This window comes from Lepisosteus platostomus, chromosome 21, assembly GCF_059453375.1.
Source record: "Lepisosteus platostomus isolate fLepPlt1 chromosome 21, fLepPlt1.hap1, whole genome shotgun sequence".
In the NCBI taxonomy this organism is placed as follows: Eukaryota; Metazoa; Chordata; class Actinopteri; order Semionotiformes; family Lepisosteidae; genus Lepisosteus; species Lepisosteus platostomus.
The window spans coordinates 5,358,900-5,386,604 of NC_142631.1; the positions used below are offsets into that span (position 1 = coordinate 5,358,900).

The 27,705-nt window shown below is 38.6% G+C and overlaps 1 protein-coding gene across 31 annotated transcripts in view; it reads left to right on the forward strand.

Moving 5' to 3' along the window:
* Nucleotides 1-729: 729 nt before the first annotated feature.
* Nucleotides 730-27,705, forward strand: part of fnbp1b (formin binding protein 1b) — a 111,590-nt gene continuing 84,614 nt past the window's right edge. For 7 of the 31 annotated variants that reach the window (XM_088615025.1, XM_088615022.1, XM_088615037.1 and 4 more), the window contains exon 1: nt 12,151-12,264. In XM_088615025.1, the coding sequence (XP_088471151.1) occupies nt 12,217-12,264 (48 nt within the window). In that variant the 5' untranslated portion in view covers nt 12,151-12,216. Of the gene's footprint in view, nt 938-12,143; nt 12,265-27,705 lie in introns of those variants that run through there. The other 24 variants (XM_088615031.1, XM_088615032.1, XM_088615036.1 and 21 more) reach the window with 10 other exon arrangements.

Sequence of the window (27,705 nt, forward strand, 5' to 3'; positions counted from 1 at the left end):
AGAAGGTTCCACAGCCGAAACGTTGTGTTTTCTTTCTTCTCTTTTCATGAAATAAATCTATTACTTTTTCCTTAATACAAGACTTGTGACTTGATACTTATTCAAAATGAAAACACAATTGCAGCTGTCAGTTTTTTTTAAGGGAAATGCATTTTCTCTTCTTATGTTCCTCTGCCTCTACGTGCATAAACGTTGTAGATCCTTTAGAGAAAATGAGGGCTGTACTGTATATAAATATGCATTAAGTATTTATCTTTCAAATATGACCGTTTTTTTTTTGTTTCAAGAAGAAAAATAAAGAACAACGGGTCTCCATGGTCGGTGGTCTTAATTCTGCGGCGTGCTCTCTTCGGCTGTCTGATAAATAAGAGGTGTGAGACGCAGGCAAATCGCGCGTTCTCGACTGTGGTGCAAGCATCACTCGCGTCCACATGTGTACTCAAGACAGTGGCGTGCTTGAATACAACAACAGGAAAAGGTCATTTAACCGAAGTAAACCTTGCGTTGTAAAAGCTTCTCCGCATTCGTGAACCCATCACTAAAGTGATTAGAATAATATTTTACATCTGAGTCCTTTGCCCGCGCAAAAACACTCACAGGGTAGCATCAGCTTTCGATTAGCATTAGAGTACCCCCCGATTCCTGCAGCACACCTCATCGCTTCAACGTTATTTTGACTTTCCCCTCTGTGCGCGTCCCCGCGCAGCTGTCATTGGACGGCGCGGGAGCCCGCATGGTGCTCTAGCCTGTGCAGCAGTTCCTGGCCATTTTGTAGAAACAGAATGAGGAGGTGAGTTAAGGAAGATACAATAGGCGGAATAAAGACCTCAAACATTATCAAACTCACTGTTGACTCAACTATTGAAAAGCACTTGGAAACCGTGGATTATAAAGAGACGATCGTCTTGAAACCATGAGCTGGGGGACAGAGCTATGGGTAGGTATTTTTTGTCATTATTTTAGTTAAGCTGTATTGTGGAGATAACGGTTTCATGGTATTGTGCAAGGGGGCTACATGATTTGTGGATGAATTTAATCTACAACTGGAAAAAGACTGAACTGAAGACAAATTAACTGCTCTTTCTGATACCATTAATGTTATACTTCTGACACGCGTTTTATTTTTGCTGTTATTGAAAGGTGGCGGATGTGTAAAGCTAACATTAGCATTAGCTAGCTAATGCGGTGGTTACAGACGAGAATCTTTTCTGCAGATTTGTGCCTTCTCAGAAGCATTACAGTGCTTTTTATACAATAGAATCTCCAATGTATACAATGTATCTCCATGGTAATACAACTAGAAATGATAAAAAAAAACATAAAGAAAAGCATGCCGCCTTTGCGAGATGTTGTGCAGTAACAGTGTTTGCAAGAAGTCATGGTAGGACAGAGCAGACTGTCCCACAGAGTTGGATAAGTTCATTTGCACCAGTTTACCAAATGATCTTTACAAATGGTCATCTGCAGGTACCGAGAGAGCAATCTGGATTTCCCGACGGTACAGGCATAACAGTGTATGATTAGTCTGACCATATTAAATAACCGAGACGAAGAAAAATCGAATGTGCTCGAATATAATGAACATCTTTTATTTGATCTATGCGTAGTTTAACAAAAATACACGACATTTGTCTACATTGCGTAGTTACTAGTAATCACACACTGCATTCGTGTGTCGTGCGTTCTGCTGCATTTGAAGTCAAAATGCTGTATACACATTAACCTACAGTATAGCTAAAGCGTTTTAATTACAAAATCCCCGGGTTTTCTTCTGCTCTTAAAATCGATAACGATTGTTAAGTCAGTTTGATATTTTTAAATGACGGAGTGGGCGTGACAGCTCCATGTCTTTCTCAGCAGGTTTGATTTGACTATGTTCAAGCTTAGATGTCAGACGTACAGTACTTTGAGTTCTCGGTTAATTAGCATTATCATTACAGTACAGTTATAAAATATTATTTATATTGTTTAAAGCATAAGAGCTTATGTTTGACAGTAGCTATCATTAAATTATTGCAGCTATATTAATAGATCCAAACTACTGTTCTATTAAAAATGTGGTTGCTGAAACATAGATTACACAACATAAATTACATATAACTACAGTACGAAAACAAAGCACGTAGACTAACATGAATACGCATCCCTTGGTAATTATGCTAAATTATTTTTTTCGAGTTTAAGCTTTTGTCCTGATTGCATTCCTTGTAGAAGGGTAGACTATACACTTAATCGCAGGTTACAGAAGATGGGACATTTTTGCACACTTCTGTCTTTGCAAGAATTTACAAGAGGTAGGATCAAAGAGTAAACACATCGACCTTCTTGGAAAGGAACGCTGAAAATTTTCATAACGTCAAGCGCCATGCCTTAAGCAAGGACGGAAAATTGCTATGAATAGTTGGAGCTGGTATTCAGCAGTTGGTAAAGTAGCAGATCTTCAACCAATGAGGTGATCTGACGAATTGACCAAACCAGTCAAATTAGAAAAATGAATGTCGTTTGGGTTAACTTGGACCTCATTCCTTTTGGATGCTAATTGCCTTACCCAATTGATCTGTTTGCTTGCTTGAAAATACAATGCCATATTTTACGTTACATTACGTATTTATGAAGCCTTGATTTGTATTATCAATCCACAAAATGACATTCTTTTCTTGGGTTTTTCTTTTCATATTATAAATGCAGGCTTCTCAATTACGTAATCCACAAACTGACATTTTATAACACAAAATAAAGCTTTGCAGATGAATATGCGGTGGTTTGATTGACGTGATTGCTTTATTTAGCCTTCAATTAAGCGAATTAGGGGCAGTCTGACTAAGGATATCATTAGTAAGGCTGTGCCCTGCGGTTTGTGCTGCAATGTCTAGCGTGGTATCGGTAACAGGAAGAACGGGAGAAGAGCACAAGTTTTTGCAAACGAGTCGTCAGGCCCGATCTGGTGAAGTTGAGGTTGTGCAGGAGGAGTAACGAAAGTGCTGAACTGATATAAATCGGGTTTGGGACATGGATGCTGTTTTCTAAAAATGGTTGATACTAACCTTGAACCTTTGACTTCGCATCAAGTTTAAAGTGCGGTCTTATTTCCGCTTAACGACCTGTCTGTTTTTGTAATCCAGTAAAGAAATCAAGCAATAGTAGCATTTGAGGTGAATTAAAATTATAGTGTTTAAGGTCAGCATCATGCACATGTAAAGCAAAGACATCCAATTGACCGAATTACATTCTCTACATTCGATAAAATAGAAAAGAATGCTTCTATTTTCAAACAAGAGAAAGTATACCTTTATTCCGTGAAAAGCATTTTTAAGGTTCTTTGCAACGCAATTTATCTGGTTGAATAAAACTTAACTGTTCGTTCCTTTCTAGGGTTAGTCGGGACTGGGTTTGTGCCATGAACTCCAGCAAGTAAAGATTATAGGACTGCTGTTGCTATTTTCGTTGAGTGTTTTTGACTTAGTACGGTAAAAATAAGAAAAAGCCCTTCCCTTTTCTCACCAGCGTCACAAATCACGAATAATTACAGATAGCTGAGAAATGCTGAACCTGAGATGAAGGTTCGAACTAGTCTTAATGAGGAAAAAAATGTGTTAGAATTTATTAGCGGTGATAGTTGGAACTCGTGGGTATAAAAGTGAGGAATTTGTCCACTGTGAAGTCTTCCCATCGTTACTAAATGCAGGCTATTCCTTTGCACACTAGTTGTTTGAATATTCTCTGGTTGTGACAAGACATTCTCTCCTTTTAGTAAAGCAGCAGGTTACAGGATATCCTTTCCTGTTTATTATTTTGAGTCATTTGAACTCAAACATCATTTGAGTAGGTCATTAAGACAATTTCTTGTGACCAGTCAGCTCAATCTGAGGCTGAGAATAAGTGCTCGTGATTAATAATACATCTCACGAGATGCCCTTTAGGTTCAATTGCTTTTCCCCACCTGGATTTGAATAAAATACAGCCACCCGCGATGCTTTCAGAAGGGACTGAATAAACATTGTTGAAGTTCACTTCTGAGGGTTGTAAGTGGAAGAAATGCAGGCAGGCCTGATGTCAGAATCTCTATTTGTTTCTCTGTTTTTATGAGTGAGGATGTAGGTGACAGGATACTGCCATATCGCAGCTATGCACATCAGCGGAATGATGCCCATTTGGCACACAAGGGTCTTGGAGCGAGACAGGTTTTGAGGAGGCGGGTACATCTGTTAGTACATCTGAAGCCAGTTTAATCAGAATGAGAACTTGGTTGTGAGAGGCACGTATTCTAAAACACTGACAATTCCTGAAACTGAAAACTTCCTTCATTTTAACTGCGACAAGACTGAAGTCATGCTTATTGGCACCCCCCATCAACTTCGTAAAGCCAGTCCTGTAACCCTATCTGTAGATGGTTCTGTACATGTGCTTCAATCTAAATTGAAAAACCTTGGGGTTATATTCGATTCCGGCTTAACATTCGACCCACATGTGCAGCATACTGTTAAAACATCTTTTTTTCACCTTAGAAATATCGCTAGACTATGCCCTATGCTATCATGAACTGTGGCTGAAAAGCTGATCAACAGATTTGTGTTCTCTCGAATTGACTACTGTAATGCTCTACTCACTGGGGTATCTAAATCTACTCCAAGTCTAGTGCAAGTGTTCACATTACTCCTATCCTGGAGTCCTTGCACTGGCTTCTGGTCAAGTTCCATGCAGACTTTAAAACCTCATGGTCACCTATAAGGCTCTGCATGGCTTGGCACCTCAGTACCTGTCTGAACTATTATCGCCCTACTCCCCACCTTGCAACCTTCACTCTTCTAATTCTGGTCTCCTTACTGTCCCCCAAGCCCGTCTACATTGTATGGGTGACAGGGCCTTCTCCTGTTATGCCCCCAAGCTCTGGAACTCTCTCCCCAAGGATATCAGAGAGTCACCTTTTCTAAACTCCTTCAAATCCAGGCTCAAAACCCTTTTCTTCAGAAAAGCCTTTACTTAACTGGTTCCATTCTTCACCCCTCTGCTTTTCTTAGTACCACCATCAACGGTCTCCTCTATATATTGTAATTGTGTTTTAACTTGTGTATTCTTCTTATTTATTGTTGTTGTCATCCTGTAAAGCGCTTTGAGCAGCCACCTTTAAAGGCGCTATATCAAATAAAGTTTATTATTATTATGAGTTCCTCTAGCAGAACAACGACATAGCACTGTACTAGCTTACACTGTAACCCACACCCAGTAAAAGCATGATGTTTGTAATGACACATGTCAATCATGCAGAATTAAGTCTGCATCAGGGCACTCTGCTTTAGAAGCGCTACTCATTTCACAGGGTGCAAGAAAAGATAAAACAGTATTAGAATCAGAATTAAAGTGCCAAATGACCCCAAAAATGAAAATTCTGGAACCATGAGATCAATTAAAAAAACATTTGGAGTGCTTCCGCTGTTGAATGTCCTTGATAAAAACAGCAATGGAAGATCATATCGGTTTTGTATTGAGGCTCTCCCATCACAGTCGCTTTCTGTGCACCACCTGGTGTTAAATGAGACCCACGGCTTTAAATAAAACGGTTTTAAAACGTGGCGTAGCTGTACGTGGCGTGGCGTTGTACGCCCACAGATCTGCTTTATTTTTTTGCCATTCGGCCACAGTGGTTAACTTTGCTGGGTAGGTCAGTAATACTAAGTACTAAATAGTGGGCTTTGCAATCTCTTAGTGTTCTAGTGCAGGCAGAGGGCCCCAAGCCCTAATGAACCAATGATGTTTGTTTCCTTTTAAACTACATGTGAAACAGTAAGGCCACTTCCCCAAGAATGAATTTTGTCTTTGCTATACCACATGCATGCAGCGGTATGTCACAGATAAAACCGTTGTGTGCAAAAGTTTGGGCACCCCTGGTCAAATTGTATGTTTCAGTGGGTATATAAGTGAAAAGAAGTTTACACCACGTCTGCATGGTACAACCATAAATATGATATCTTTAAGTAAATTTTAATACAGTTTCTTCTGTTTCACTTCTGGTGACTTCATACGTGGTGCCAGGTCTCTCCCTGAAAGTATTTTTGCATCCTGTGGGTGAAGGGGAATTCCTCTTGTGCACAGTCCTGTGTGTAGGAGAGAGTGGCATGGTGCCTTGCTCAGTCCTCAGTTAGTATTTCTAATATCTTTTACATATTAATCTGTCAGAAACCCACAGGAAACCCTGGCCCATGATTCATCTTGCCTTCTGCTTATTGCTGTTTCATACTTCAAATTCAGACTTGTGAAACTGCAGTGGCTAAATACTTGGTTAACTCTGTATGTCTTTTAAAAACAGCGTGATCATTACAAAACCAAGCTGTACAACACTCGATTTAGGAACAAGTAATAGGTTTTTCCATGCTGGAAAAAAGAAGAGAGAAAACACAACGTTTCGGCCATGAGCCTTCTTCAGGTGTGAGAGAGACAAGGCAGTAGGCAAAGATGTAGTGGGAGAACAAAGGTTGGGAGGGAGGAGGGGTGAGAGGCGGGAGCAGGGGACAGAAAGAGAGGCCAATCAAGAGGTGTGAAGTCAGAACAGGTGTCGAGAGATGTGAAATGAAACTTCCAATGAATGGAAACACTCGATTTATGTGTTGGAACGAATAGGTGGTATTGTGTTGTCAGTAAATTGTGATGATGATAGTTACAATGCTAATGGAATCATATTTTAGTAAGAAGGTCAGGGCTGCATGTAGGAAAAGTCATTTGATTATGACAGCAGTTATGTCACCATGCAACTCGCACCTGGCAACCCGCTGAAGGTAAGCGGGTACTGTACCTGAATGGGAGACCTCCTGGGAAAGCTAAGGTTGCTGCTGGAAGAGGTGTTAGTGGGGCCAGTCGTGGTGCTCACCTCATGGTCAGTGTGGGTCCTAATGCCCTAGTATAGTGATGGGAACACTATACTGTAAAAAGGTGCCGTCCTTCAGATGAGGCAATACTTCATGGTCCTGACCCTACGTCTTCATTGAAAATCTCAGGGAGTTTCTTGAAAATAGTAGGGGTGTTTACCCTTTTGTCCTGGCTTATAATCCCCATCTATGAAGTAGCTTCATTACCCTGCTCTCTTCATCACTGACAGATGATGTCTGGTGAGCGTCTCTGGCGTTCTTTGGTTACTGTCACATCATCCAGGTGGGACCTACATATTAGTGGTGGTGGATGGGAGTGCCCATTCAAGCATTTGGAGTGGAGTGTCCAGAAGGTGTAAGGAATGATTATTATGAATTAATATATGCAATTTACAATGTAAACACTGTTTAAAGACTTATGCTATGACTAAATATTTTTGTTTTGGTATGCGGTATATATTATGCTCTGCATATAAGAATAAGTTTATAATAAATGTTAGTACTCGCAGCATCTGAAAAGAATCTGTTCCCAGTATTGGATTTTGTTTGTATGTTACTAAACTATAATTCAAGTAACTGAAATGTTAGACGGCCTTTAAAATGTCAGCTCATTGTTATTCCTTCTGTAAGATAACCTTTTGGTGAGAGGGAAATGTGGACTGAGCAGAGAGAGGCCTTCAGAATACTATTTTTATAAACTCAGTAAGGGTGTTTTTAGGCAGGAGGGAAAATTCAGATTAATTTCTGGTGAAAGTGTACTTCCTCTGCTAAGTTACTGTTTGACTAGATACTAAAATGAAGTGCAGTAAGACTGGGGAAAAGGAGGTGCTTCTTTGCACAGAGGATTGTGGGAGTCTGGAATAGGAGTCTTCCTAGCCATTTGTAGAAGCTGAGATTTCTTTAATAAATGGCTGATAGAATTCGCCACTAGTGATCAGATAACCAAGATGGCCTCCTGTTGTTTATAACCATTTTTATCTTCTTGTAAAAAGTCATTGTAATTTTGGAGAGCAATGTTTGAACTGCTATATTGAGACAGACATAAAAATCATTTTCATAAAAGATTGTAGAAGGTGTAGGAGTTTTTACTTTCCTCATCAGAGTCAATGTACTACAACTAATAAAAGTCAAACGTTCTTTCATGTGGACTGCAGATATCAATTCATTCATCACAGGCTGTGCAAAGTGTTTCTCACTTCAAGCAGAGGTTTCAGAGGTTCAGTATGTCAACTATTCTAGTGCGATAAATTTAGATTTCTTAGAATGGACTGTGTAGCTGTTACAGTTGGCTAATTTTAATTGGTTAGAAACTGCTTCACTAACCTACTCCTCGGCCAGCAGGACATTTGTGCAGTGAAGTTTAGAAAAATTGCTGTCTTTGCAATGGAAGTAGGACTGAAATGTTCTTGCTATTATAATTTTTCTTATATAATTATTTCATTTATATTTCCCCCCTCCCATTATCAGTGGAAATAGGACTATGACAAAATCATAAATTTGTCTTTAGGCTATTTCATGTTCTGTATTTCAGAAAATGTATCACTAGTAGCATTGGTATTTAAACCAGGACTTAGGTTCCTCTTTTGGAAGCACGTGCCTGCGGTTAAGGAGTCCATATGATGAATGATGTATGTGATGGACAAAAAGTAACAAAACTGTTACAGAATAAGAGCATCGAGAGTGCAGAAGTCTAGTGCTGATGGGTTTTAAAACCCTAGAGCTCAGGCATTAACCACCTCATTAATCACATTTTATTGGATAAATAAAAAAAAATGTATTCCTGTGGAGGAATACTGTCTTCTGGTTTTTGTGCCCATCGAGATCTTAATGATTCCATTTTTCTGTTTAAGGTATATTTGTAAATTTGCTTGAAAGGTCCAATGGGATTTGTAATTGGTATAAATTCTGTACTAATTTCTGATTTTCAGAACTGCCTTTATTCAGGTGAGTTATCCAAAATATACCTAACTGGTTCCCTGCAGAAGGAAGTAACTGCTACTTGTATACGGCCGATACATTGTTATTCCTGCCTGTGTCTGTTCATCAAGATGTGATCAGCTTGTGAGAGCCGTTTAGTCAGAAATGGCAGCCAGCAAGCTGAGGAGTAGCTGTGTAAAATTCTGTGTTGAAGTTGTTGGAAACAGTACCCTGGGATTAGGGCATTTTTTACGTTCAGGGCTGAAGAAACAAGTTAAATAAAAAACTTAATCTAGTAAGCAGATCAATTAAGTCATCAATTAACACTGGAGATTTAGAGCTCAAGTGGAATGTAAACCATCAGGCAGTGTTTCTCCAGAAGCAGGAGTTAGAATGCCTGGTATAGTCTAACAGTGTAAATACTGTACATATTAATAGTGCTTTAAAACTTTGTTTTTGGTGGCTATTAATCGTGCATTTATTTGTGGGGGAAATTGAGAAAAAAATGTAAAATCCAATTCTAATCCAGACTTTGGAAACAGATATTGAATGGTTTGTTTGTCAGAAGGTTTGCCACAAGTGAGCATTTGAAAGCTTGCTGAAGTGTTAACAAGGAATCGGTGAGGGTTTGGATCTTTAATGAAAGAGCAGCAGTTGCTTACTAGTCTGCTGTAACTTTTATTGGCACGTAATTTTATATTCATGTGACTGTCATATGATTATGTAGTTTTAAGCAGAGTAGAATATCATTTTAATATGTATCATTGCAAATCTGTACTGAGTTTTCTTTTTTTGACTTGTAATTCTCTTTTCAATCAGAAACAATTCCCATATACAGGTACCTGCAGAAACTTCCCACAGAGATTCTGGATTGAACACAGCCCTCTGATTAAATCCAGGTGCAGAAATGGTCCTGATTTTGCTAGACAGTTCCCCGTAAAAGTTCCTCATAAAAAACAGACCCTTCTAATGCCAAGAGAGCCTACTGCATCTCCTGCCATATGTTCTAAACTTTGCAGGTTACGGAAGTGAAGCACATTAAAGGAAAAGGACATTTATTTCTCGAGCACTGTTTATGGACTTGCCGTTAAATAACCTGGCTTGCAGTACTAGGAAAATGACTGCCTGTTCGGTTTGTAGGAAAATACGCCCCCTCCCCCTCAAGTAGTGTCTGGACTCATCTGCCCTGTGAGGAAATGTTGACTGGTCATAGATCGTTAACCGTTCAGTGCTGCTCCTGAAGACAGAATAGACTGCAGTCCAGAAACAGCTCTGATAGTGTCTCAGCTGCAGATTAAGGGCAAGTACAGTCTCAGCACTATATTAAATTGTGTTTTAGACACACAGCTATCTAATGCACAGTAAGAGGTAATAATGCCTGTTATTAGAAAGTATTCAAGAATTGAATTTCTATTGAACTTCAGTGTTCTATTTTCAACAGTGTCAAAGAGGTATATTGGGCAGTCTAGACCATATGAGGTAATTGGAGAAAGCTACTCCTTACTGCACCTTATGGTGATGGAACTAGTTACATGTGGCTGTATGGCGGACATAGTGACATACTATTTGTGCAACTTCACACTTTCCCTTCTTTTTAAAAAAGCAAGGATCTCTGAAAAAGAACTTGAAAGCAATACTGAAACCCTGTTAAAGAAGCTTTGTCACGTCCGAAGGACAGAAGACTGTTACCTTGTCTAAACAGATAAATAGGAAATTAAGAATTTAATGTGATGTGGAGTAAAGAAAACTGGTTAGTTGTGAGTTATGCTGGCAGGGTTGTTTCCATATTTTTTCTGTCGCAAGGGCTTTACAGAGATGGAAGTTACGTCATAAATTCTTTTGCCTCGTGCATGATCCATGCTTTGCACACAGGCCATCAAAGGGAAAAGTGAAGTGTGTGACATGTGACAGTTGCTAAATCAATTGTAATTACAATCCATGTGACAATTACTAAGGGCTCAGAGACAAAGCAAACAAAAAAAATTACTTAAAACTCTCAACTTTCAAACTGTCACATTAGGAGTTCAGGGAAGCCTTTGCTCCTGTACAGTTTTAAGTAGATGTTTCTGATTGAGTTCCAACTAATGTGCACTTGGTTTGAAATGTCTGGTTATTATTATTTTTTATAAAACTGTACTATTTAATGTAATCGGACAAGCTATTTCCGGTTCACACACCATTGTCTCCTAAACTGATTTAAACTACTACTGCAATTATAGTAATTTTTCTCAAAGTACAAATTTTAAGTCTCCTGTATGTGGTTACTTTATGAGAATACGAATATTGGTGTTTGAAGCAGTAAAAGTCTGTAACGATCCATAGGTTCTGTAGGGGAAGCATAGCATAGTGTACATGTTTCTAGTCTCACAATACATGGCTTGTAGTTTCCAGTTCCCACTGCAGGCCTACTGTTGTAGCTTGAAAGAGTTACCTCAGCCCAGTTTCTCCAGTATGAATGTGGACCAGCATTGCCAGGGGGAGGGTAAACCCTGCGATGGACTGGAGTTATGTCTCGGGAGGGAGTGATGTGCTCTCTGTCTGCTTAATGCCACAGGAACCAGGATGAGCTGTGGCCTAGTGAGCTGCTGTGGCTTTAATGTGGAATGTATATATTAAATTAATAGCTGTATAGGCTGTGTACTGTGAGTTGAATACTTAATAATGGTTATTACAGAATTCTGAGGGGTTTGTCTACATTAGGAGACCTATTTACTTCATATCTCATTTTGGCGACAAGTGCTCGACACCCAGCCATTATCAGAATGGTGAGACCTGTGGGCGGCACGCCGGACACACTGGGTTGAGAGCTCACAGCTGCTGTTGTAGCTGCTGGTGTAAAGTGTGTCAGTCCATTGCAAAGCCTTGACGAAAGAGACAGTTCAGGGCGGCCAGTCAAATCTTCCCAGCACAGTTCTGGGAGAAAACTGGAGCATCTAGCGTCAAGCTTTGTGATCATGATGAGGACATCCAGACTCCACACAGCAAGACACCAGTCTGGAAGCAAAAATTACAACCGAGGATGCCAGAGCTGTGAGGCATCAGTCGCACCCCAATCTACAGACATCTGAGGCTACAGTTCTGCTGGTTTTGTGAGTGTCCTAAACTTGTGAGTTGCTTGAGTTACAAACAGTATGTTACACCTTCTGCAAACAGTTACATTTGATCACCTCCATTACAAAGAAGGCCCAAGTCAGCAGTCCTAGCAGATGTTTAAAATTAAAGGATTAATATCCCTGCTCTTAACTCGTTCACCAGAGGATCCTAAACTGTTAAAGTGTGACCTCTTACAGTAAGTGTTTACCATCCCCTTTTTAAAAAATTTGTAACCTCATTTTGAAAGCGTTTCACTTCTTCACTGGAGAGGGAGAGGTGATCAGTGCATGAGAGCAGCTGTGAATCTGCTTGTCACAGGGCCTGTTGTTCTTCATGCTTGAGGAAAATGGATGCAACAAAAATTGAATCTCTAGTGAAAGCCCAGCAACTGAAGGTGAGCATGGCCTTTTTAAATCCTTCTGTTTCAGTGCTCCTTCCCCACTGTTTGGCTGGCTCTGTGTCCTGGTCATTTGGTGTGGGAAGCATCCTCCTCCAGATCTGAAGGATTTTTCAGACAGACCCACTTAACTTAGTGTTAAATGTTAAAGGCGATATTTAAGAGAAGTCTGCCTCTTGACTCTTTTATTTGTACACCTACTTCCTCTAATGAAATGACCTCTCCTGACATTGCAGGAAATTGAATCAAAAAGCAAGGTGTTTAGTTCAGTGTCTGTGAAAGGCGGGGGTTTGAAACCACTGCAGAATCTAAAAGTGCATTCTTGTACAATAATAGTCACACAGCAGATAGAAGCTTATTTTTGTTAGAATTGGGTACTGGTGAGCTGATTTATAGACTGTGTGTTCTGTATATTTACAAATCATGCACAGCGGTAATTTCTGTTGCTTCCCAGCTCCTTTCGAAGATCAATTTAGATGATGAAATGAAAAAGTTCTAGAAACTCTAGAAGGTAGCAAGCATAGAAAATATTGCTTCATCATCCTTCTTGAGGGGCTGTGAAAAGCCCTGAGCTCAGGTCACCTACAGGATGTATCACTGTGTATTACTGGATGTATGCTGGATGTATCATTGGAATTTACTAACATACAGTTAGCATGTCCTGGCACAGCGGTGATCCAAGCCCAATGGATAGCGACACAATGAGATTCTCCAACTTCTCTCCCGCGGCAGACTGTGCCCACATTTTCATCATTTCCAGGGAAGTTAGGGACACATCTTCAATTATGAGGGTACTGGAAAATAATGCTTAAAAAGGTTATATTGCAAAAGGTAGTCTTTTACATGAGACTAAATTTCTGAAGTATGAAGTATTTAAATCTGCTAATCTTGTTTTATAGCACGCTTACGGTTTTGCAAAACAAAGGAAAGAATTTACTTGTAGTTAACATTGTTGTTTCTTACAACCACTGCACTTCTTTTAGGGAGTAATCCAACATCAGGAAGGAATCAGACATAGGGGTAAAACAGTTCAGAATTCTACGGCCACAGTTACCAGTAATTCTGTCCGAATGATTCTTGTTGATAAATAATATTGTCAAGAGTGATAAAATTGGATTAGTACTTAATTGAAGTCGCATGCTTACAGCTGCCTAATTAATTGAATTGAGTTTTGCCAGTGTAATGAATGCACCATTATCATAGAGAAGCAACTATGACAAAGTTTAGCAAAGGCCTCTGTCTTATGTGTTGTACAAAAATGAATATTCTTAAACTATGTTATACAAAAGCTTTTGTTTTCTGAATAAATTGGTACTAATGTTTATAGTCAACAGCGAACTATATCTGCAAAGCAAAAAATCACCATGAAGAATAATTTCTCTGCATGCCTGGCATTAGGTTGATACCTGATGCTTTTGATTTTTTCTGTGGCTCAGGTAAAGCTCAGTTCAGAACTCTATTTCTTGTACGTCTTGTAGCTCCTTGTATTACTGTTTGTTAGCTGTGCATCAGATTTCCTCGGGCAACATGATCTCCTGTGTTTCCTTCTCAGAGTGTGTCCGGACAGAGGTCATGAATACTGAAGAGGGCTGTCTCAGGGGAGGAGGGAAAGATGGAAATAGACAGATCAAGACCCCTATCAGGGCTGCCTTTCTCATTGGTGCTCACACGGGGCTCGCTCTTGATGTATGGGTGCCCTCCAGCTCTGGCAGTCTGCCCCTAATTACTCCTCTGAGTGCCTGCTGCTCCACAGGGATCTCAGCGTGCACTGAGTGGGAGGGAAGGTCAGGCTGCAGAGTTGTTTTTGCACCAGTGTTTTTCAATGTACAGTGGGCCCAGGGAGGGAATCCACTGTAGGAGACATTGTGGTGCAGCTCTTTGTTAGTTTGCTGTGGTTTTTGGAATAATACTTGTCCAAGTTTTAGTTATTGTTTTTTTAATTTCATTATTTTTTTTAGCTTTCCACCATTATGAGGCCACCAAGGTGCAGACTGGAAATTGTAGGATCAAATCCATTTATCATTTTTCTCAATACCTTAGGAAAGTTATTTCCAAATTATTATATTATATACGTTATATTATTATATAATATTAGATTATTATGTTAATTATTATTATTAAACTGGGTCGGAGAAGTGGAAAAATGTCTCTTTTTCACTTCTGCTGATGCCAGTTCAGGAGAGCTTATGTCATCACAACACACTTCTCCCAGGGGATAATAAACCTTGAATTGAATCACTCACATCAAATCACTAAGTTTCTTATAACAACCTTTTTTAACACAGCATACATTGATGACTGATTTTTATTTCCTTTGAGGGAATTCTGTTTTCTCATTTTGGTATTGTGCTTGATTCACAAATCCTGGTTGGGTTGGGGAGTGCTGTTTGTATCACACAATACTGTACATCATCATTCCAAAAGCCCTGTGCAAAATTGTCGAGCATTGTTAATAAAGAACCTTCTGGAAGGCACAGAATTGAGGGCTAGCCTAGGGAAAATGGTCATGTGGAAGATGTGGCTTGCGAACAACAGAAATGAAAAAGGCGTCTGACACTCCTCACTATAAGAAATAGCAGAATTGAAAAGGTGTTAAAATTTCAAATGGGATGTGATTACTCTAAACTCGTCTTTTAAGATTAAACAGATTTAATGCATGTCTTTAAAAAAAAATAATCCTTGCATTTGAAGACAACTTTTAGTTTTTCATTTTGACCTTTCTGAAAGCCATAACATTTTTCAACCATTACTTTTGTACGTGATAGCATTTAGCATAAAGGTCTTTGAAATTGCATGTTGTAGACAACCTATTCCTGTATCATAGCCCCACAGTAAAAAAAACAACTCATATGATAGTCTTGTTTCTTTTCATTATATCCATTTGTGATCTCTCCTATCGTTTTTGGCTCATTTGGAGGAGATTTTTTCCTGGTATGCTTCGTAAGAGACAGGCTTACTGTATAAATGCTGTGTAATGTCAGTGAGTCTGAAAATAATTTGTACTCCGCCAGATATTACTGTTACTGTTATATCATATCTCCCCTGTTACAGCTAATTTTAACCTTTACGTTTTCAAGAAGGTTTTTCCACCCAGTGTCCAAGGGGTAGCCTAATACACAAAGCAACAGGAAACCAGGCAAATAGTGTATATTTCTTTTTAATTTCCTGTGTGTTTTATGATTTGAGTGTTTGGTACAGTAGATGATTTACAAGGCTTCTTTTTGAGTGGTACTTCTGTTGGAATTGCTTTAATTGTTTCTGATGTATGGGAAAGGTTGGCTATGAGTTGCATTTAATTATGTTTTACCTGCATTTGAAAAGAAACCAAATAACATATTCCCCTTGAAATCGGGATCAAAAGCTCACTGAAATGAGAACTGGGTACTTCTCTTTTGCAAAACTATTCCACACATTTCTTCCTTTTCTGTAACTGTTGCCTAGCAACCTAGTGAAGTTTAGAATATTAGCCTTATTGCTTTACAGTATTGAAAGAAGAACGAACTTCTGTAATGGTGACATTCAACAGGACAAATTCACAATTGCAGTCAAGGACCTAAATGGTCTCTGAAGATGTTACTTCTTGTATGATAGCAGTCCTGTATTTTTACTTAGGTTATAGTATGTTTGGAAAAATTAAAGTAAAACATGATGGTATAGTATGTGAGTTCTCAGCTAGTAAATGTGGTTTTAGACAAAAAAATTGTATTTATGGAACGGTAGTTGTTAGGTTCTAACAAAAGAAGAAATTGCCTGTAAAATCAAATTGACCTCTGAGGAAGGATGTTGACAGTAGACTTCCAAAGAAACTCATGAAAGCCATCAGAGACCATGCTGTGGCAGGAAGTTAAATTTTAACATGCACAGTCTTTTCTTTGGGTTTTCATGGATAGATCTACTGTATTTATTATATGTTTGGTGTTTTTATTTCCCAAATGCTTGAAGTTAATAAGTAATTGCACAGCATTAACCTTCCACATTCACATGGGCTGTTAAGTTAGAAAATGAAGCAGTGAGGAAGAAAATGTAAATCTAACAGTAGCCGTAAGAGAATATGAACAAAAACACTAACTGCTTTAAAGAGGCACCTTCTTTTTCTCCTTTTTCCCCTCAGTATTGCAGAATTCCTTCTGGACAGAAAAAAGCCGAATTTGTGATATTGAATCAACATTGAGCTGTTACGTTTTCTTTTCTGAGACGAATATTTTCAACTTCTCTGACCGACAGTGTTAGGCAGTGCATGGCAAACATTAATCTGGAGCTAAGAGCTGTTCAGGGGTCATTGGAATCTACCAGCGATTTTCTTACTCCTCTATGGGAGTGTTGCGACAGAGTTTGCAAGAAGGGCTTTCTAAAGACTGTAAAAAGGACAAACCTAGAACTAAATTTCCCTCAAATTCAAGGCTAGAGGCAAGCCTGTACTGTGTATACTGTATTTTCCTAGATAATGTAAGATGTTTAAGGGCAGAGCCTCTGGAGAGCAGGGGCCACATAAGGTTTTAAGGCCTTTCAGTCACTGTTGGGCAGCTTCAGCCCTGAGCTCCCGTGTTTTTCATTACATCTCATTTGGAAATTTCTTCACTGACCTATGTTGATAAGTAGTCTCTAATTTTTAAGCCTTGATCAGTTGCTAATTAAAGATAATTTGAAAACTTATAGGAGTCTGGCCGTTCAGTTTTCCATCCATGCAAAAATCTGATTTTGTCCAAACAGCTCAGCCTAGGACTTCGTTCATTGGAGTACTATTGGAAGTTTATTTCTTGTTCAGTCTAATTCAGAAGCGAGGAGAAAAGAAAATGAATGCTGATACAAACGCTGATTTGACATGGAAATGTGTCACCGAAGCCACTCCTTTTTTGAACAAAGTGCAGCATGTCAGAAGGAGACATGTAAGAGGAAACATGCACGACACAGGAAGTCAGTTGTGAGGATGTGATGAGTTACATGCTTCAGGCTGAGCTAGTGAGAGCAACACTGGCTGTCTTAGGTTAGGAAAGTGGGTGGCAAAAAAATCTGGTTGTCTTTGCTTAAGGCCAGTTGCCCAACAAACTCCTGGGCAGCAAAATCCGAATTGACAATTTCAAAGGGTTGCTACCACGAATAAGATCTCTGATAAATAATGTGCAGTTGTACAGCATGTACTATAACATAATGTGTTATAACTGAGGGGACGTTAGCCTGTTCCTTCCTTTAACATTTAAATTTTAATCACAATCCAAGTAATAGCTTGGCCATGTTCAGAATGTTGTTGTTAAAAGTTTGTAATGGATATCTGGAGCGAGTTTAGCTTGATCACGTCCGTACACTTTACTGAACAAACCAAAGAGTGATAATAAGCCTGCCTGAAATCTTTGAAAAGGAAACCAGTATGTTTTACATTCTTAAACCAGTAATAATATTTCAGTAGCTTACCTAGATAAAAATATCCACTTGAAATGGAAATAAGTTTAGAATTTCACATTGTTATACAAAAAAAGTAGGCTGTCTGTGCAAAACCTTTGAGAATTTCATCAATTACTTTCTAAAATCTTTTGCTAAGATGTTTATTAACAGCAAGCCCAAATCTATATTATTTTTAATGGCTGAAACACTGCCAACTCTGCCTGTACTGTTTTGCTCTTACGGTCTTGCTGTTGTCAGAAGTGGCCATCCTCAGGTTTATTTTCATTTTGCAGACCAGAAAAGAGGTTTGGAGACTAGGCCAGATGTGTCTCACTAGGGTTTATTAACTTGTAACTTTAACTTTAAATTACTTTTAAAGATGTTGCATCCTTTTATTATAAGGACGGCTTTTAAAAAAGGCACTTGTTCAGGCATGTTGTAATTTAATCTGGACCTAATTACTTTTGCAGCTTGTTCAATGTAGTTGCAGTAGACATTAATTTTTAAAAAGTAGACACCTGTACATTGGCTACAAGCGAAGTATTGCTGATAATTAATTATGATGCATGATGTGCTGTATCACTTACATTTGCAGCCAAAGGGGGTCTTTAGTTGTATCATCCCGTCTTTTGCATCACCTTCTTTAGGTGATGCTCAAAGCATGGTCTGATGAAATGGTTAAGTTCCTTACTTACTGTGTTACTAATTAATGACTTTTAGTGTTAGTTTCACAGTTGGTGCCAAAAGTTTTCAGTGACTTGCAACTCCCTTTGCTCATTGAGAAAGAATTTGTCTTTGAACACTAGTAAGCAAAGAGTTTAGGTATGGACAATTGCTAAAAAAATTATTCAGTGTAACATTTAACGCAGTATTTTATGGCCACTATATGTAATTATTTGTAGTGCATAAAATGGACACATTAGAAATATTTTTCTTGTGTACAGTGTCAAGCACGTTTAGGATTGCTTTTTTCATATCTATTGATAACAAATCTCTATAGCAACATTTGAGGTTTTCATCTCTGTCTGGATTTTTATTGGATGAACATAAACTCTCTTCTCTAATATTGTTTCCATATTGATTTTCCTTGCACTGCATCCAATTCCAAATCTCTGTTGGGCTTGCTCTGTATATTGTCATAATTTCTTCACCTTCTCTGGCTTGGTCAGCTAGTGGGCTGTCTCCTGTCTTCAGACTAATCTGAATGCCAGCTCAACTCTTTAAGTCTGCAACAGGACAATAAATCAGAGAACTGAAACCAGCATTTTTTTTGGTAATAGTGTGTTTGGATGAATGCCTTTAACTATCTGTTTGAAAGCCATCTTCCATAGGTTTAGTTGAGTTTAGTGTTTGTTTTATTTTTGTCTTTAAAAGAGATGACCAACTGGACAGCAAGTTAGGTCATTTTTATTGTTCATCTTATGCAGTCTTACCAGTTTTGTTATTAAACTGGATGCATCAGATTAGCTTTAAGAATTACCTTATATGCACATTAGATGGTGCTTATAAATATCTACACTTTGGAACATGCAATCACTTTGTCAAACTCTCATACTCATTTGGGTTCCATTGTCCATTTAGTTTTGCCAGCTGTTAGCTAATACTCTTCTGGTCCTTAAGGGTTTTCAGGCAATTGCAGTAAATCCTCATCTTAAGCACTCATCAAGCCTCTCTGAATAGCTCCTCCTATTAGACTGTCCATTAGACTGTGCCTAGAGACTATACTTCTAGCAATTTTCTGTTTTTTCTGTCTCCTAAAAATCAAGTCTCATTGCTCTTTGTTGAATGGTTCATTAACAAAATTGTGCCCAATCGGCCTACAATCTGACCACCTTGCACTCAACCCATTATGCCAGTTTCAGACCAATATTTAAATTGATTTCATGTGGTAAATGAAGCTGTACTTAAACTTTGGACATTGGGAATTAAGACTAAGGTAGTTGTGAAACCATCAGATGGGTTGATTATGGCTGAAGATTTAGCATTTTTATTTAAAAGACCTTTGTCTAGGTTAAATTGTACCTTACGGTTTTGGGGAAGTCAGCTGAGTAGCCCATTTCTTGTTTGCTATGTGCCACAGGCTAGGAAATAATTGTTGGATTTCTCAGGACTAACGCTGAAGAATATTAATCCTCAAGTTTTTTTTATGGCAGGGGTTACAGAGTTATAATTGTTTGCTTTTCTAACTGACAGTGCTGCATAATAAAAATGAGAAATCCATGCATCCTTTAGAAAGCTGAACTGAACAGCAAAAGCAGAAGAAGAATCTCCTCTCTGACAGCATCCAGGTCTGATGGTGAAGTTAGGCTGCACTGGGCTGTTGTACTTCCCATCTACGGTATGTGAATAAGTGTGTATCCAGTATACTTTGAGAAGAGAAATATTATTTTACAATACTGCTGAGCAGGTGAAACCTAAAACCTGAAGTTAAAATAGTCTACATGTAATGTAACCTTGATTACTATCAAATAATAAAATGAGGCAGATATGATATGCATATTGTCTTTATTTCAGGATGCAGTTTCTTGCCTGGGACACGGTTAATGTCTGTATGGTACATTTAAAGGAAGATTGTTGCCAGAGTGCAAATTCTTGGATCAAAGGTGACAACCTTTGGTTTGGTTGTTGAGCTCATACATGAAAGAATGGCTTGAAGGTACTTGAAATTCTGTTTTCCCCTTAGCAAAATATTAATGCCAGACACTTTGACGTTTCGTCTTTCTCTTGGGCTGTGTGAATGAAAGGAATAGATTATAGAAGACACTATCCTCTCTTTTCACAAAGGCATGCTGTCTTTCAGGCCAGTGGCTAGTCAGAATGTGCAAAGGGCCCAAGAATAGTAAGTCATAAGTGTGTCTGTGCATCATTGGAGGTGAGATTCCTCCTGTTTCTGACACTTGGGTTACCCTGGCCTTGTGGATCACTCAGGCAGTGTGCACAGGCCCTAGGGGAGAGGGATTGTGTGTGTTGCAAACAGAGTTTGATCACTCCCCTTGGCACACTGAGTATAGTCTATTTATATGTTTTGACTCTTACAGTAGTACAGAGTATTGGTGAACTGTTACTTGAGCTACGCAAAATGAAGCCTATGTTATCATGTCTAAATAAAATTGAAAAAAAAATGTCATAGGGGTCATTTCATGGTGTCACATGAATAATATACCTATTATTTTTGGATATACCTTTTAGCTGATTCTATGAAAATGACTAGGTTCAGAAATTTGTGTATATGATAGACTATAAGAGATATTAAGTGCAACTAAAAATGCGTTTTGCTGTTCTCCTTTGGAAGTGTGTTTTGAGTCAGGTGTGTTTATATTCAGGTATTTTGAATATCCTAGGTACATTTGTTTTTTAATATGTAAAGTAACCCAAATGCATTCTGCAGTGGATTTGAAGACAGACTGGTTTGGTTGTTTGACTTGAACTTACAGGTTCACTGAATTTGTGAATCAGGTGACAGCAACCAATCCAATTTATAAACAGAGTTGGCTATTGCCAGATGCACCTATGAATTGTGTTTGAAAGACTTGCACTTATAACTGAAGATCATTACTTTTAGCAACGAGGGGTTGGGATCATGAGTAAAAAAGAACAGTAATCAAATAAAAATGAACGGGAGAATATTACACAAATTCATTATTAATAATAATTATTAAAAACAAATTAAACAATATTTAAATGCTACCTTACTATGTCTTCTAACTGCAGTTTAAATGTGAAAATATGCAAAAATCGGGCCTATAGACGTGCTTGTTCAGCAAGCTTTCTCGTATTATACATGACTGTTTGTCAAGGGGGATTATAGCCGGCATTGGCATTCGTTTGTTTTTGTTTGCTTCTGTGAGCAAATTAAGATGTTATGTAAGAGATAAGCAACACAAAGTTGCTGAAATCTACCCTGTGTTTTCGACACAAGAACTGTGGTTCGGTATAACACGAGTACAACCTCTGGACATCTTAGTTCAATCGCATGACTAATCAGCTTTCCAGACATTCAAGAACTATGGGTTATTTAAGCATCATGGTGGCATTCCTCCCCCTTATTGCTTATAAAGGACCGCATGGACCTTTTTTCACAGTCCACATTAGTGCTGGACAGTATTTTGGGATTTACAGGATACAAAGATCTCGAGACTTCCTAAACTATTGGTGTTCTTATTAAGCAGAGTGTTTTCCAGCAACCGTTTAAAACGGGAAACATTCTCTGTACAGGTCACTCATCTGTGAATGACTAAACTGAGATTAGAACTGACCATCAGTTAACTCCAATGGGCTCTTTAACATGCAGTCTTGTGGGGAGCTAAATGCATGTTGGTCCTGCCTGAGAACAGAGCGATGCTGAAATATCGGATATTGAAATTAATCTTCGACTCTCAAGGGTGAAATGACTCCATCTAAGCTCTCCCCTTTCAGCCAGTATCTACAATTCATCATTTCTCTGAAGACGACATGTGCAGAAACTTATCCCCCCACTCTTGTTTTTACTTATCAGTTGAAATAACTAAGTCACCAGCTATGTGTAAAGCATCACATGGGATGTGATATTATTTGTGAGCTAAGGATATAATTAATTGATCACTGAATTGTCTGTACTTGGCAAAAAAGGTTTATTAAAATTTGCTTAGGCTGGGTTTATTTTGTAGATTTGCTGTCAACAAAAGTCATGGTTCATTGGATGGCCATTGCTGTAGCTTCTGCTATGGGACCCTGTCTCTTATTGACCTCAGAGCAAATGTTTCTGTCTTTGATGAACTGCACCTGAGATAAAGATCTTGTAAATGCAACATTTGTGGACATATCCAGTTTTAGAAGTATATTTTCTATGTACATTTATTTAAAAGAACCTAGTTCTTTTTATTAGTTGAGCCTGCAACTTTTTGTTTCACAGCATTCAACTTTTTAATTAAGTTTGGAAGACATTTTAAGAATATTTCAGTTCTGAGTTCCTGTTAGAAAGATAAAGGAAGTCAGGTCAGTGAAGCGACCATAGGTGGGCCTTTCATATTTTAGAAAAGGTTGTGCTTTTCCTGTGTTTCACTGCCTCTTTTAGGTTCCTTACAGTGGTACTGACCGCATTGTGGTGGTCTGACAGAAAAAAGGGAAAAAGCAATCTGTTTCCCTTTTCACAAAGCAAAGGAAAAGTACACTCCTTCTTCACATTTTACTCACAAAGCTTTGGAACTCTAACCTTTTGTTTCCCGATTTAATGTCAGAGTCCTTAGTGTTATTAGCTATTAGAAAAAAAAAAAACACTTGTATCTCAAATTTTAAAATTCCTTATCTGGCCTTAAATAAATATATCCAAAAGGAATAATTAGGTGGCAAGGTAAACAGTTTTTACCTCAGCAGTGTTAGCCAAGACTATACAGTACACCATATGCAAAATATTCTTGTAACATGCACTGTGTTGTAAGATTATTTTAAAAACATAAAGGATACTGGGTGGAGCAGGAGTGTAGCTTGCACTAGCGTATGCCTTGGTAGGGCTGGAATTAAAGGTAAGATTAAACAGGTGTGTCAGACAAATAATGAAAAAAGAGAGAAGATTGGCAATGAGTTGGTGGAGTAGGCTGGGTAATAATCGGTCAGGGTCCACAGCGGCTACTGTGACTTACTGGGTACTTGCAGGCTTGCACAGGGAAAAACACCAGTAGGGCTGTCTCTCATGTACTATGCAGCATGAAATGACAGGGTGGCACTGTCACTCTTCCCATGCACTGCTGAGTTGTAGCTGTAAGCTGAAAATTAAAATAACTGACGATTTCAAAATGGAGGGGAAACTTGTATCATACACAGTTTATTGGCGATTTCAAATAAAAACAAAAACATCACTTTCCTGTACTACCTCACTATGGATGTACAAGCTATTGATCAGCTGCTCTCATCACTATGACTGCTGTACAGTACCAGCAAAGAAGTAGTGTGGAGTATGTCTGGTTTCCTCTGAAGACAAATGCTGTATAGCATTCAGCTGTCTTTCACATGGTGAGTCCTAAAGTGCCTACAGCAGAGGTATAGTCATCAATTGGAGGAGTGCTGCATCTCTCACTGCCATCACTGCAAGCTCACAGGCACAAGACAAATGACAGTGCTTGCTGAAAGCAAGGATGCCCAGGCTGACATAAGCCAAGCCAGTCCTGTCAGGGCTCGGCCACTTGCTCGCCGCTGATTGGGGATCCTGGCCACAGTCGCTAATGAGATGGAACAGATTAGTGCTGGCAGTGTCTAGACTCCATGGCTCAAGTGATACTTTGTATGAGGTTTTACTGCTTGAGTCACTTCAGAGACCCCTGGCTTCATATTTTCAGCTTTGTGAATACATTGCTGTAAGCAGGGTATCTCAAGCAGTGTCTTATAATGCTGACATGCTATACTCAGAATGTGAATAGATGAAGACATGTTGTTTGTAAAGATGCAACGTGACCTAGAAGATGTTTTGTGCAGTGTCTGCAAATCATTTCCAAATTCTGTGGTTCTGGTGTTTATCCTGAGACATGTTATTCTGGACTGCGTGTTACAACCAAGTAACACATAATTGCGCTTGCTGTCACCTCCTATCCTTTTTAAAAACTAGTTTACTAAAGCTGAATACTTGAATGTAATAGGCTTATCCTCTCACCAAAAGGAAGCTGTTTATTATCAGTCACTAAAAAAAATCTGAACTTAATTATCCAATTGTGAAACATATTTGTTTAAGGAGAGACATGAGTACATAAATGCCATGAAGCACAAAGACAAATATTTATGGTAAATACACTACTTTGAGCTACTTTGTTTCAGAACAGCATTCCTTATTGGGAAATCTTTCTCCTTCCAGTTGTGGCTCAAGGGTTAAAAGAGCTCTGTGAAGTCACATTGTTCAGGGCTGCTGGTAAACAAAGACACTGTGTGTTGGGTACAGGGTCAGCATTTCTTGCAAATATTTTTCTTTAAAACCGAACGCCCACAATGGTGCATGTTTGAGACGCATCTAACCCCATGGAAGACCCAGAGAGCTTTTCAAATTGGTGGTTTCTGTCTGCTTCCTAAAGAAAAGAAAGTCCTTGTGCAACATAAAGCACTCAAAGCTCATTTTGTTTCACATTGCAAACCTCTCAAAAGATTTTCACTTGTTGTAGCTGTGCTCCAGAAAGGTCATTGTTCATGAGTACAAGACTTTCATTTTTAAGGGTATGCTAATGTGATTACTGTAAAAAGTAATGTATTAAAAAAATCAGCACAGTGCCTTAATTGCTACAACAATTTGTTCTGGAACGCTAAAACCCATTAAAACCTGGTTTTGTTTAATGCAAACTTTAGCACTAAAAGCTGTATCATTCTCAATGTATTTGAACAACATTTGCACTGATGAGGACTTTGTCCATATTAAGACACTTTGAAGAGCTTACTTTAGTCATGGGATTTTAATATGGGCTTTATCTTGTTTTATTTGAGTGATTAATCTCAAGTATCAGTGGATACTCATATTGTCACATCTGCTAGGGGATTTAAATAGGACGTTCTTACTGCCTACAACAAAATTATGGCACAATATTCACAAGATGGCTATTTTTCTGTTGGTGCATGATTTGTTTCTTTATAGATGTGCATTGCAGAAATTATGTGGTCGAGTTGTGAAACTTTCCTTGTGACGTCTAGCTTGAAGCTTAAAAGAGAGAAAGAGCATTAAAAAGGGAGTTGGAGTGGTTTCTGCCAGCTCCCATCACCTCAGCTTGACCTTTGTTTCAGGTTTACGATGATAGGATGTCTGCTGTAGTTCTTTTGTTTCTGGTTTAAATTCAAAATTAGTCAGTTTTTCTCTATTTCTTTAACTTTGCCCGAAGTTTGTGTTTGATTCAGCAGCATGTGCCCCAAGACTGTGTGTGTCAGGTGTTTTTTAAGATACTTTACTGGATTGTATGATCTGTTGATCTGTTTATATACAGGATGTAAATGTTCATTGAATCTCATGAGAGCCAAAAAACTGGAGGGACTTACATGTCTTTTGATTTGACCGCGTCAGATTGTAAAGCTGTCATGCATGTTTTCATTTAAAATGTGGTTTCTTTCTTTCTTACTTCCTTCATAACAGGCAGTCTTGTTTGCTCATAGTTCTATAGTTCTAGTCTGGTTCATTTTTTTTTCTCTTCTTATTTCATCACAGGACGTTTGTGACTTGGAAATCTATGCTTTTCAGGGGAGATGATGATAAGTGTGTTGAAGCCCGGTGCTAATATTGTTGCTCATTATCCTCTTTGCCTCTCATTCATAAATGTTATCAGCGTTTCCTGTTGAAATTTTGTATGCTGTTCTCTTTTCCTTTTGCATTGGCATGTCGGTAGCTGTAGTACATTGTTCAACTGCGAAAATACCTACAGTGTATAGCCTTTTAGGGAATAATAATTTAGGTCGAAATTCAATTTTTTAAAGGGGAACTGCAACGCCATTTTTATATTTTGGAGTAAAAAGGAATCAGCATTGATGAGTGCATTTCAAATCACGATTGAAGTAAAATGTACACGGTGACTTCTAAAACCTCCAATTTACATAATAAAATAGACCAAATTCCAGGTATGCACAGTGCCATATTCTGTGATTCAGAACAAGGCAACAAAACTTCCGGTGATGTGGAAAGGACAATTACATTGTAAACAAGCAAGCTTGTGAATACATCGCTTTTAATCCAATAGAAATATTGCTCTCGATTTCGAGACGGTTTTGCAGACAACTACAACTTTCTTGTTAGCTCTGCCTGCAGGTCACGTTGGAACATTCCTGCGATGAAATACCTGCTGTACAACCTGTACTTATTCACTCATACATCACGTTGCATTAGTCACTACAGTGACTAGCGAGTCTTTTTTGTTTTAGCAGTGTTCTAGTTCTGCTCTGCTGTGCTTGTATTTGGTGTGGCCCAAGTCTGTCTGTGAAAAACTGCAGTGAGCACTAGAGGTCATCTGTTCTGGAACAATACAGGGAAATGGCAGGGAGGACACTGATAGTGCAAATGCTCTGTTCTCCCAAGAAACAGGCCTTTCCATTCTTTAGCAAGTAGTATCCCCCCTGTTGAAACAACATTGAAAGCAAACAACCACAGACTACTGAAAGAACTTTGAATCCGCATTTGTTGAATCCACGTGTATTGGCGTTTGACTTTTTTTCCAGTTTTCTTTTGATTGAAAACAGCGTAGGGGAAGATGTCTGTACGCATTCCCACCCATAAGCATTTGCATATGGTATATAGTTTGTGGGTTTCTTGCTTTTTTACATGAAGGACACAACACCAAGTATGGTGGCAAAGCTCTAGTGAACAGGTGTCATTTTTTGAAAATGTTCTTATTAGTTGCATTTAGCCATGGTGCTCTTTTTTATTCCAGCATTAGTAGGATTTTCCTTTTTGTTATGTATTCCATTGTTCCCACAAACACCATTTGAAATGTAGCACCAGGAAGGTTATTATAGGTCACCAGTCTTCAATTCTAGTCCCGAAGGGCCTAAATCTGCAGGTTTTACTTTTAACTCACTTCTTAGCAGCCTAAGCAGCTCATTCTTGGCTTCACTTGGGTAATTTACCTGCCCATTTCTACTCCTGCCCTACAAGACTGGAGCTGAAGACTTATCTCTTATGGATTTGTCCCAACAGTCCCTGGCAAGAGAGAGCCTTCCAGCTTGAATTAACAAGCCAACTTGGTTCTGTTTTTGTAAACCTTTTGTCGTATACTATGGTTTGTAAATAACAAGTTCCCTTGTAATACTTATACAGTATGCAGAGCACATGATGGCATTATGTTATAATCCATATACTATGCAGGTGGCTTAAATCTGTAGAAGAAACAGCCACAGTTATGCTATTGTTCTCTGAAAGGTTTGGAGCTGATTCCTTGGGTACCTGGGCAGTATTAACATTATAATTATTTTGTGTGATCAATAGAGTGGGTTTTTACAAGTATGATGTACTATTTCTAAATAATCCACAGAAGAGTCATTACAACCTAATTTTGTGAGAATATAGTATTTTGAACTCCACTCCCAAACCTAATACATAAGGACTAATTTATGTTGTAGTTTGTTTTATTC